Consider the following 10,867-nt stretch of genomic DNA (forward strand, 5'->3'; position numbering starts at 1 on the left):
AGCTAAGGCTGACCCTATCTTCTGATTCCCCTGCCTCCACTCCCAGTGCTAGGTTACAAGCCCGTGCCTCCACACTTGGCTTTCTGCAGTGTGGGGGAGCTTAATAATAATTCAATTATTCGGGGCTGGAGAGATGGCTCAGAGGTTAAGAGCACTGACACTGACTGTTCTTCCAAAGGTCCTGAGTTCAAATCCCAGCAACCATATGGTGGTTCACAACCATCCGTAATAAGGTCTGATGCCCTCTTCTGGGGTGTCTGAGGATAGCTACAGTGTATTTATATATAATAAATAAATAAATCTTTAAAAAAAAATTCAAGTATTCATTGAATAATTAAGCACTTAGAGCAGAGCCTAGCATGAACTACATCTGAACATTTATTTTTCATAAATACATAATAAGTCAACACACTAAATCCTCACTAGAAGCTTAAGGCCAGGAATGAGACAAGACCCCATCACAGCGAAGTGAACAATAAATACTTGTTGGGTGAGCGGCTGAGGGTGCTTGCTGTCTTGGCTGTAACTGTTACCACACTGTCCTCGATATCCTTTTAAGGACACTCAAATCCCAATAGTGATTGTCCTTTGGGCAACGCCTCTCCCTGGCCACCTGATTCCATCCCAGGGAGTAAGCAGGGCACAGCAGGGGAGTGAGAGGCAGGTGTTCATGGGGAGTGAGGCCCCAGGAGAGGTACTGACAATCGGAAAGGGCTGTGCCCTGCCTCACCTGGTAGACATCAGGGACCATGTCTGTGGCCGAGCTCCAGTGAACACTGATCTGCACGGACAGGGGCTGGCCCTCCTCTGAAAGGACGCGTACCCGGGGCGAGTTGACCAGCAGGGACACCACACTGAGCCGTTCCTGTTCCAGCGGGTTAAATACCACCACAAACCTGTGGGTGGAAGTTGGGCTGACCCAGGAGCTTGCTGCGGCAGAAGGGCAGAGGCTGCCGCCGGAACAAGGGGCCTCTGCACTGGGACCCCAGGGCCGCGCTGGGGTGGAGGTGCCTCTGCGAACCTCACCAGGCCTGGCTTACCTGGGTGAGGAGTCCAGCTGGATCACCGTGCGCTCGGGCAGGGCATCGTGGCTTACACGGCTGTCATCCTGCAAAGTCGTGGGCAGGAGGGAAGAATGAGGACTACGCTCAACCTCCTCCCCACCCCAGCCTGTCCAGGCCAACCACCTTTAGCATGGAACTAGGACCCCCAAAACAAGAAAGGGGGAAAAAGGAACGGGCCCCACCTCTAGCAGCTCTTGAGATAGTACCCACCCACACCAGAGGATCTCTCAAACAGAGGTAGGAGGGGGGCCCACCATTTGGAGGAAGGGTGTCCCAGGGTCAAAGCTGTAGGTCTCCTGGTCCCCCAGCACCAGGTAGTGGGCAGCATTGATGATGACCTGCTTGAGGCTGACCAGGGAACGCAGCAACCTGCGGGGAGCAGGAGAGGACGTGAGAGAAGATGGCCACAGGGAGGCCGTCTGCTCTGCCGACAGGACCAGCCCTCGGCAGCCGACCACCCGATCACCCACGTAGCCGCTCTATGACATGGTGAAGGAAACGGGCTGGCTCCTACCTGACCCCGTAGTCTACCACTACTGCCTCCTTGGCGGTTCCCGTGATGGCATCGTGGTGCTGGAAGAGGCCCAGTGTACGCCGAGCTTCCGTCAGAAGAGCAAAATCAGATAGCGGGTACTGGCCAGCCAGTCCAGAGCGGCGGGCATGAGCCAAAGCCAGGCTGTATAGAATCTCTGCCCCACTACCCAGAGAAAGAAGTCAGAGCCTTCCTGTTCTAGCCAGCGTCGCTCCCACGGGCCACCCACGGGCCACCCACACACTGAAGGGGTCCTCTCCTACCCAGCCCCTCCTAACTCAGCAAGGGGAGGTGGGCAAGTCTCACCGCAGGTGGGCTTCTAGGACCCGGTCCAAGCTCTTGTAGAAAGGCCGGGAGGTGTAATAGCCTGTCCAGTAGTGGTCCTCCCGGTCAGCGTAGGAGAAAAAGTCCCCACTCAGCACGGGAAAGCCGGGAGGCCGGGCACCAGGCTCCACTCCTGTCCTCTTATACAGGGCATCAAAATACTCGGAGAGGGTCCCAAACTGGGCCTGTAGGGACCCAGAATGACCTACTATCAATTACAGAGCCTCCTGGGAACGCTGGCCACACATCCATCCTACAGTGCTACAAGTGAAGACAGGGGTGACGACTTTGTCTAGCAAAAGGCAGGACCTCTGTGTGCCCGCTCTTCTGGGCCTAGAAACCCTGCTCGGGAATGACAATGGAGCCCTCAGCAGCAGGGCTGGCTGTTAGGGAAGGCCAGGGAGGGAGCTCTGTAGCTTCATGCCCGCAGGCCTGTGTATGTGTGCCCCCACCTGCACATGGAACTCAGGCTTGCTGTTGAGGAAGTCAAAGAGCCGCTGGTAGTTGAAGAACTGGGCATCCCATTCCTGGGGCTTGTCATACCGGAAGTCATCACCCAGTGGCACAAGGAGGACGTTGCTTCGGAACAGCCGGGACTTCTTCCGGTACTGGTCCAGGAGCAGGGCTGCCCTGGAAATGGAGATGGTCACAGGCCCAACATGAAGCTCCAGACTTAAAAGACCAGTGAGGGAGCTGCGGGGGTGGCTCAGTGGATCGAGTACTTGCCACACAAGTGTGGTGACTGGAGTTTAGGCACCCTCCCCTCCAACCTATAAATAAATGCCAGTGTGCATGGTGACAGGACTGTAGTCTCAGCACTCAGGGGGTGGGGACAGGACCCCCAGAGCAAGCTGCCAATACTAGAGATGAGCACTGGGTTCAACTGAGAAAACGTTTCAACGAATAAGGTGGGAAGACACCAAGGAAAATTTCAGATGCTAACCTTGGATCACCATATACATTCACAGACCCGCATATGCACCCACAAATGTGAGTCTGCGCACATGCAAACTATGCCTGGTGGCGCTTGCTTGCTTTTACCTTTGGCCCTTGGGAGGCAGGTGAGTTTGAGACTGGCCTGATCTATACAGCAAGTTCAGGCCAGCTAAAGTGACATAATGAAGTTCTGTCTCAAGAAAAGAAAAGGCCGGGCGTGGTGGCGCACACCTTTAGTCCCCACACATAAAGAAGTACTTCCATGGAGCATAAATCCTTCCTTCTAAGGGAAGAAGTTAGTGACAAAAGTTCTCATAAACACACATAGAAAGTCTATAGTGCCGGGCGTGGTGGTGCACGCCTTTAATCCCAGCATTTGGGAGGCAGAGACAGTCGGATTTCTGAGTTCGAGGCCAGCCTGGTCTACAAAGTGAGTTCCAGGACAGCCAGGGCTATACAGAGAAACCCTGCCTCGAAAAACCAAAAAAAGAAAAAAAAAAAGAGAAGAAAAGAAAAGAAAGTCGGGCAGTGGTGGCGCACGCCTTTAATTTCTGAGTTTGAGGTCAGCCTGGTCTACAGAGTGAGTTCCAGGACAGCCAGAGATATATGACAAGAGATTAAACAAACAAACAAACAGAAAAGTGGCCTTCAGTGCTTGTTTCGACTGCTGCTACATCTTACACCCTCACATTTAGATCACCCTAAACCAGCACTTTTTTTTTTTAATATTTATTTATTTATTATATGTAAGTACACTGTAGCTGTCTTCAGACACTCCAGAAGAGGGTGTCAGATCTTGTTACGGATGTAAACCAGCATTTTTATAGGAGTCTAATTTTAGTCACAGTGACAGCTTTGAAGTCCCTTACTAGTCTCTCCAAAGGGACAGACCCTTTTTCTCAGGGTAGAGGCTCTCTGGCAGAACTGGGCAGATCTGATCAGGTTTTGGCCCATTGCCTGACCTAGAGTTGACCCCGAGAACCTGAGTCCACTGAAGGACGACAGCTGGGAGTTTGCAAGAAAGGGTCCCAGTGTACGAGCTGTTCAGTAAGAACTGTTTAGGGTGGGTGCCCAGCCCAGCGGCCCACTTGGAAAGCAGAGGCAGGCAGGCCCCTTGAGCTGAAGCCGGCCCAGTCTACAGAGTGAGTTACAGGTCAGCCAGGGCTACACAGTAAGACTCTGTCTCAGGAAGATGAGAAAGAATTGTTCAGGGCTGGGGATGTAGCTCAGTGGTAGGGTGCTTGCCCACCCAGGACCCACTCACAAGCCTCTGGTCTGGGCATAATTGGATGTGTGGCAAGGCATGCTTATAACCCTCGCACTCGGGAACTGGAGGCAGGTTTGAGGCCAGCCGGCTCAGAATACAAGAGAGCCTATCTCAAAAACAAAAGCAAAAAATACAAACGAGGGCTGGTGAGATGGCTCAGCGGGTAAGAGCACTGACTGCTCTTCCAAAGGTCCTGAGTTCAAATCCCAGCAACCATGTGGGGGCTCACTACCATCCGTAATGAGATCTGACGTCCTCTACTGGGGTGTACTTACATACAATAATAAATAAATCTTAAAAAAATAAAATAAAATAAAATGAAAATCAAAACAAAACAAAACAAAACAACCCAGCAGGGGCGGGGGATGCTTCCCAAGTCTGTTAGGACATCCTCACGGAGGGAAGTAAAGCATTCTGGGAAAGATGTTTGCTTAGCGCCACTCTGCCGTTCCCATTCCCAGGGAAGAGCTAAGGAGTCACTACTGCAGACTCTGGCCTGAACTCACCCCCAGAGTCTGCCCTTGTCTCCAGGTATGGTCAGCACCACGCAGTCCCATGTGGCACAACCAAAACCAGAAACCAGGTTTCAGTCTAACTCCTCTTTGGAGTAAAATGTCAACACCAGCTGGGTGTGTCAGCAAAGACGTGTGGACCCCAGAGACCGGGGCAGGAGGATGGAGTTGGAGCCTGCTGGGGTTACACAGCGAGACCATACATAGTTCAAAACCCCAACCCAAAACCCGGCACCTGGCCCAAGCAGGACTGACAGCAGGTACCTGTCTGCCACGTTGGCCTCTGTAATAGCCCGGGGTGGCACCTTCCAAGGGCAGTTGATTCTCCCACCCGGCAGACGTTTGAAATCAAACTGGCAGCAGATCTTAGGGTCAGGGCCACAGGTGTGCGGAACATCGTAGCTGTAGAAGGGCATCATGTGGCAAAAGATGTCTGTGCTGGAGTCTGAATCTACAGGAGACATACCGCAGGGTCAGCCCCTGGCAGACAGCCTGAGGAGCTGGGCAAAGGGACGTCAGAGGTGTGCAGGTTCATGTCACCTGTAGGCAGCCCTGAGAGACACTGAGGTTGCATGTGTGTAGGCTAGGAATAGGACATGGGGCTCCCAGATCCACAGCTCCTGCAGGAGATGTGCATGTGTGTAGACTGGCAATAGGGCATGGGGCTCCCAGGTCCACAGTTCCTGCGGGAGATGTGCCCACAGAAGCCAGCAGAGGTCAACATGACTCCACTGCTACAGTACCCATGCGTGCCCCTACATCTGCCTTACCCCACATCTGCCTCCACATGAACTCCAGGCTATGAGTGGCAGCAAAATGCTTCTTGATGGCATAATGCACCCTCTGAATCAGCATGCTGGTCAGGTTGGCACGGCGCAGCAGGTAAGGCATGGTGGAGCTGTGTCCAAAGGGGTCCACTGCCCAGCCTGAGCGTGGGGTTGCACCTAAGGCATGGCACAGAAGTCAAAGGCCCCTGAATACCTTGGGGACTGGCTGGCCCCTGGCCTCTCAGTGCCTGGGAGGCCAGCTCCTGCCTTGCCCATCAGACGGCTGCAGGAGCCTAGAGAGGAACAACTGACTCCCTGCCAACCCCTGGACTTCACAGCATCTTGCCCCACACCAGCTCTGGGGCAGAGTTGAGCTCCCATGCCTGCACATACCCAGGTTTCTCTCCAGCCACTGGTGTCCCTCAATGAGCTGGTCAACCAAGGCAAAGTAATGGGAGTTGGCCTCGTCGGGCATCACCCATCCGCCTGTCGCAATCTCCAGCTGCCCGTTTCCCACCAGCCTAAGGATGAAGCACACTTGGGATGGGGCGGGGACCCTTCGATTGGTCCCAGCGGCCAGAGGAAGGCGGGGACTGCACGCAGCGGCCTCTGCTAGCCAGTTCACCCACATGATGCTCACTCAGCCTCCTTTCCCTGCAGGTCGCCCGGCCTTGTCTTGGTTGCTTATCTCAGGACCCCCTTCGGTGCTCAGAGGCAGAGGTCCCACGCTTCTCCCTCATGCCCTGAGCATTCTGATTTCTCTGCACACTAACAGACCTTCAGCTCCCCACTCCTGCCACAGCTCAGTCTTCCTGCCAGCTTGGCAGCCACACAATGAGACAAGCCCAACCTACCCATGCAGGGCTTAGATAAAGACTGACCCTCCCACAACTTCCCAACCACCACTGACCTTCTAACTGCTGCCCTTTTTTGGGCACTGATGTTGTCCCACCACTTGGCGAAGAAGGAGACTTCTGCCCAGAGGAAGCGCCGCCGGGGGTCTTCCTGCAGCTTGGACACCATGCTGTTAAGGATGTGCTGGGTCTGTTCTGTGTAGTACTTGTCAAAAGTCTTGATCCAGCCTGGGGGAGCCAACACCAGGTCCCCTCAATATGCCACATACTTCAGTCACACCCTCCTTATGCCTATCATCCGAAAGCCTGTCCCACACCCCGCGGCGGGGCCCTTTCACCTGGATCATTGTGGGAGTGAGGCACCACAAACACTTGCAGGTCTTCAGCGTCCCAGTCATTTGGGCTGTAGGAGATGTCGAAGCCTTGCCGCCACACGCCACCCTCCACATTGTCAAACGGCAAATCCTCAGACACGGTTAACATCTGCCGGGGAGGAATGTGGCTCAGCGCCCGTCTGAGCGGGAGAGGGTCCCTGCCAGCTTCAACTCTTACCTGCAGCTCTGGCTTCTGACCCCGGCCCCCCAAAGCAAACTGGCAGTCCTGGGGGGAGATGGAGAAGAAGCTGGGCCGGGGCTCCGGGAGCACAGCCCAGGAGCCATTGGCAGTATGGTAGGGCAGCAGGGCTGGTGGGCCCTCTGCATTGGCTGTCAGTTCCAGTACAGAGTCCTTGATATGGCTTATGATCTCATGGTTTTCCTCCAGCAGTTGTTCCAGCTGTTCGATCCGGTTCTGTAGCACAGAAATTTGGCTCTGCAAAGAAAAAAAAAACAAGAAGAGAAAGGCATCATCTCAGACACTGGCGGTGCCTGACTGGTGTGACTCTCATTCCCCTCTCCTCAGGCCACTCCTGCAGGCTCCCATCCACTTGGCTTGGAAGTAGCATCATCGCCCACAAGCCCACGGAAGGCAAACATTTCATCTCATGTGCCCAGGCTCAGTGACCTACATGTTCCTCCCGTCTCAAGCACGGTGCTGAAGAGGACTGTGTTCGGCTTAATGGAAAAGCAATGCTACGGTCAATCAGCAGTGTCTGCCAGGAACTTAAGTCAGGCTATCATTACACAAGACAACTTTCTTGTTCCTCTCCTCCTCTTCCTCCTCCTCTTCCTCCTCCTCCTCCTTCAGCATTTTTGTTTTTCACTTCCTGTTAGAGCTAGGAGCATAGCTCTGCGGTAGAGCATGTGTTTAGCATGCACCAGCCCTTGGGCATCCATCTCCACAAGACAAATCTGCCTAGGACTGTCCCTGGGCTACAGATACATATCTCAGTTGTAGATCCGTGCATGCATGCCCATGAGGGGGCTCTAGGTCCAATCTCTAAGACAATGTGTGTGTGTGTGTGTGTGTGTGTGTGTGTGTGTGTGTGTGTGTGTGTTCTGGTCTGGTCCTGAGCCCAGGTGACTTGCACTTGAAGAAGAGAGCAAGGCGTGACTCACCCTGGGGAAGTTCCCACCATTCTGGTGTCTGGCAGGATCGTGCTGCACTCGGTCCAGCATAAGGTACAGAGAAAAGACGGCCACACAGAAGATAGCAGCTCCACACACCGTCACCTGCTTTTTCAGCTTCATACTGACCCAGGCACGCTCCTGGCAGGAGAGACACCACCTGTAATTCTGGCATGCAAATTCCTTCTGTTGGTGTTCCTAACAAATGCGCTCTGTGGATTCCCAAGGAGAACCTACTTGCTTGACTCCGGGTAAAAAAAAAAGCAAGCAAGCTTTCAAGTACCAAACCTTGGTTACGACTCCCAACACACAAGTAGCACATATATTTGGGGCTGGTTCTGTTTCCCCACTGCCCAAGCTATAAAAACCAGGATGTGGGGGGTGTGGAGGTGCGGTAGGTAAAGAGGCACTCGCTGCCAAGCCTGACAACCAAGGCAATTCATTTGATTCATATGGTGGAAGGTGAAAACCAACTACCACAAATTGTCCTCTGATTGCCGCACGTTTACTGTGGTGTACATGCACATAAATAAATGTAACACATTACAAACAAACAAACAGGGATAACAGAGCCCCCAACTCCGACCCACACTTCATTACAAAACCACTGATTGCAAACAGCTTGCTCAGGATTCCCCCAAGCCACGCGTTTCCTCCCTTCAGATGTATATACAAATATAAGAGGTTTTATTTTGTTTGACTTAGGGGTACAATCACAGGCTGGAGAGCCAGGCAACAACCCCCCCCCACACACACACACCCACCCACACACTCCGCCTCCCCTTTGACCTCCTGGGGCAGACTGGAACTCAGTGGAAACAGTGCCTGGTCCAGATCCTGTCTCCGAGAATACAGAATGGATTTCTTTTTAGAGGAAAAGAAACGCTCATGTTTCTAACACAACCCAGTTCTAGTATTGTCCCCCGTCAGTACTGATTCCTGCTGTGCAAAACTTCCAGTCCTGGCTTCCAGAGTGCTTTAAAGGGACTCTCAGGAAGCTAGCGGCGAGACAGAAAGTCCCCAGGGTAGTGGAAGCCCGGCCCAGCGGCTCAGAAACGGGGCAACTCGAGACGACCCACAGTGCCCGCCGCCACCGCCCGCGAGTCCCCACTTGCCTGCCGGAGGAGGGAGGACGCTAGCTGCTGAACGCGCGTGGGCGGGACCGCTCTCTGGAGTCTGCTCTTCGGGCCCTGGTGCTGAAAAGCTCTGTCACCTCAGCCTGCGTCCTACTTAATGCGATCCGATTCCGCTCAGGAGCCTCCGGGCAATATTTTTAGTCCCTGGAGATTGGGTCCCGGCCAAAGAGGGCGGAGCTAGGGAGCAGGAGCTGGGTCACCGTGGGGCAATTACCTGCCGAGATGTAACCCCCACCTCCAGCCCGCCCAGCCCCCCTCCGGCCCTCGGGGCTCAACCGGCACCCGGGGCCGCAACGGGCCGCGGCCTGCAGGCTGGAGTCCTCGCCCACGCCCCGCCTGGCCCGTTACCGTACGCGGCCGGCCTCCGCGCTGCTCGGGACCCGGCCGGCCGAGCCGCCACTGCTCGCATCCCCGGGGACCGCGGCCCGCGCGCGGGCAGTTGCGCAGGCTAAGACGGACGCCTGGCCACCCACCGCCCCTGCTCGGCCCCGCAGCCGCGCTCCCGCGGGGGCCAGAGCCGCCGCGCGCTCCCTGCGCTCGCCCCGCGCCTGTGCTCCCGCGCTCCCGCCTCCGCGGGGCCGAGCGGTGCGCCGGGCAGGAGGAGGGGCGCGGGGGACCGCGCGCAGCGTCCCCTAGTGCCGGGTCCCGCCGCTGCCTCGCCCCCCGCCGGGTTCCGCAGCGCCCCCTGGCACCCGGCTCGGTCGCCTCCCGCTGGGTCGGTGCCGGGGTCCGCTATGGCTGCGGGGCGGCTGTGCGGGCAGCCGTTGACCCGGCAGGGCGGGAGTGGCGGAACCCCAGCAGGGCCGCACCACTGTTTCTTGTTGTGTTTTGGTTTTTGGTTTTTGGTTTTTGTTTGTTTTTTGTTTTTTGTTTTTTCTCTTGGTCTTCCAAGAGTAAGATTTAGGCTGGAGCAGAAAAGGCAAAACCGTGCGGAGCTTTGCGGCCTCCCTGCCTGGCTCAGTAGTGACGTTTCTTAGTCAAAGCGATAGTGCCCCCCCCCCCCCAGGTGCTGTGCCTTCCGGGTGGCTCTGGGTTTCCTGACACTAAGGGCGAAATGCATACCATACGGTTAAAGGTGTATTGAGCATCCATGTTTCTGATTTACAGCGTAAGACACCATACTACAACGAACATCTTCACAATTTTCTTCCTTTTACGATTAATGTTTGGCTGGGTGTGGGAGCACGTGCCTAGTCCCAGCACCCGGAAGGCAGAGACAGGCAGATCTCTGAATTCGAGGCCACTCTGGTGTACATTTTGAGTTCCGGGACAGCCAGAGCTACTTAGGGAAAATAAAAAAAGATTGTTTGCTAGATCGTAGTGGGACACACCTATAAATCCTCCTGTCTCAGATTGCCACACGTTGGAAGCTATCCTGTTTCAGGGAAAAAAAAAAAAAAAAAAGATTGCTAAAATTACTGCCTGAGCTGAGCTGGCCCTGCCCACTGAAAGTCCAGCTCTTGGGAAGTTGAGGCAAGAAGATCCCAGAGAACGGACACCAGCCTGGGCTACATAGCAAAACAAATATTACTCTCTGATGTAAACTACCCCTAACCCCAGGTTCACATCTTGAAGTTCTGTCCCCGGATTTGACCATATCGGGAGGTGGGGCTTTTCTGAGATTAAGATTAACTCATGAAAGCAGAGCCCTTAGGAAGCAGATTATCTTGTCCTTATAAAAACATGCCAGAACCCAGCTCCTCAGCAGTCAAGAAAGATAGATAAAGCAGATCTTGGTGAGTCCCAGACCAGCCTGGGCGGCATGGTGAGACCGTGTTTCAAAATAAAAAGAAAAGCAACCCAGAAGCCAGTGAGGTGGCTCAGTGGGTAAAGATGCTTGCCACCAAGCCTGATGACCTGAGTTTGATCTCCAGAGTCCATGTAGTGGAAGGAAAGGACTCCTCTGATCTCCCACATATGTGCCAAAGTGACTGAAAACACACACACACACACACACACACACACACACA

The 10,867-nt window shown here is 54.5% G+C and overlaps 1 protein-coding gene across 1 annotated transcript in view; it reads right to left on the bottom strand.

The window, feature by feature from the left end:
- The window catches only part of Man2a2 (mannosidase alpha class 2A member 2), a 22,350-nt gene extending 12,899 nt beyond the window's left edge, over positions 1-9,451 (bottom strand). Inside the window, exons 1-15 of the mRNA XM_021206882.2 lie at positions 9,246-9,451; positions 8,877-9,074; positions 7,753-7,902; positions 6,809-7,066; positions 6,595-6,739; positions 6,313-6,484; positions 5,796-5,923; positions 5,406-5,579; positions 4,900-5,086; positions 2,373-2,550; positions 1,903-2,105; positions 1,579-1,761; positions 1,319-1,433; positions 1,041-1,108; positions 731-896 (exon numbers count right to left, since the gene is read on the bottom strand). Of these exons, the coding sequence (XP_021062541.1) occupies positions 731-896; positions 1,041-1,108; positions 1,319-1,433; positions 1,579-1,761; positions 1,903-2,105; positions 2,373-2,550; positions 4,900-5,086; positions 5,406-5,579; positions 5,796-5,923; positions 6,313-6,484; positions 6,595-6,739; positions 6,809-7,066; positions 7,753-7,884 (2,109 nt within the window). The 5' untranslated portion in view covers positions 7,885-7,902; positions 8,877-9,074; positions 9,246-9,451. The remainder of the gene's footprint in view (positions 1-730; positions 897-1,040; positions 1,109-1,318; positions 1,434-1,578; positions 1,762-1,902; positions 2,106-2,372; positions 2,551-4,899; positions 5,087-5,405; positions 5,580-5,795; positions 5,924-6,312; positions 6,485-6,594; positions 6,740-6,808; positions 7,067-7,752; positions 7,903-8,876; positions 9,075-9,245) is intronic.
- Positions 9,452-10,867: the final 1,416 nt, after the last annotated feature.

This window comes from Mus pahari, chromosome 1 (assembly GCF_900095145.1).
Source record: "Mus pahari chromosome 1, PAHARI_EIJ_v1.1, whole genome shotgun sequence".
Lineage (NCBI taxonomy): Eukaryota > Metazoa > Chordata > Mammalia > Rodentia > Muridae > Mus > Mus pahari.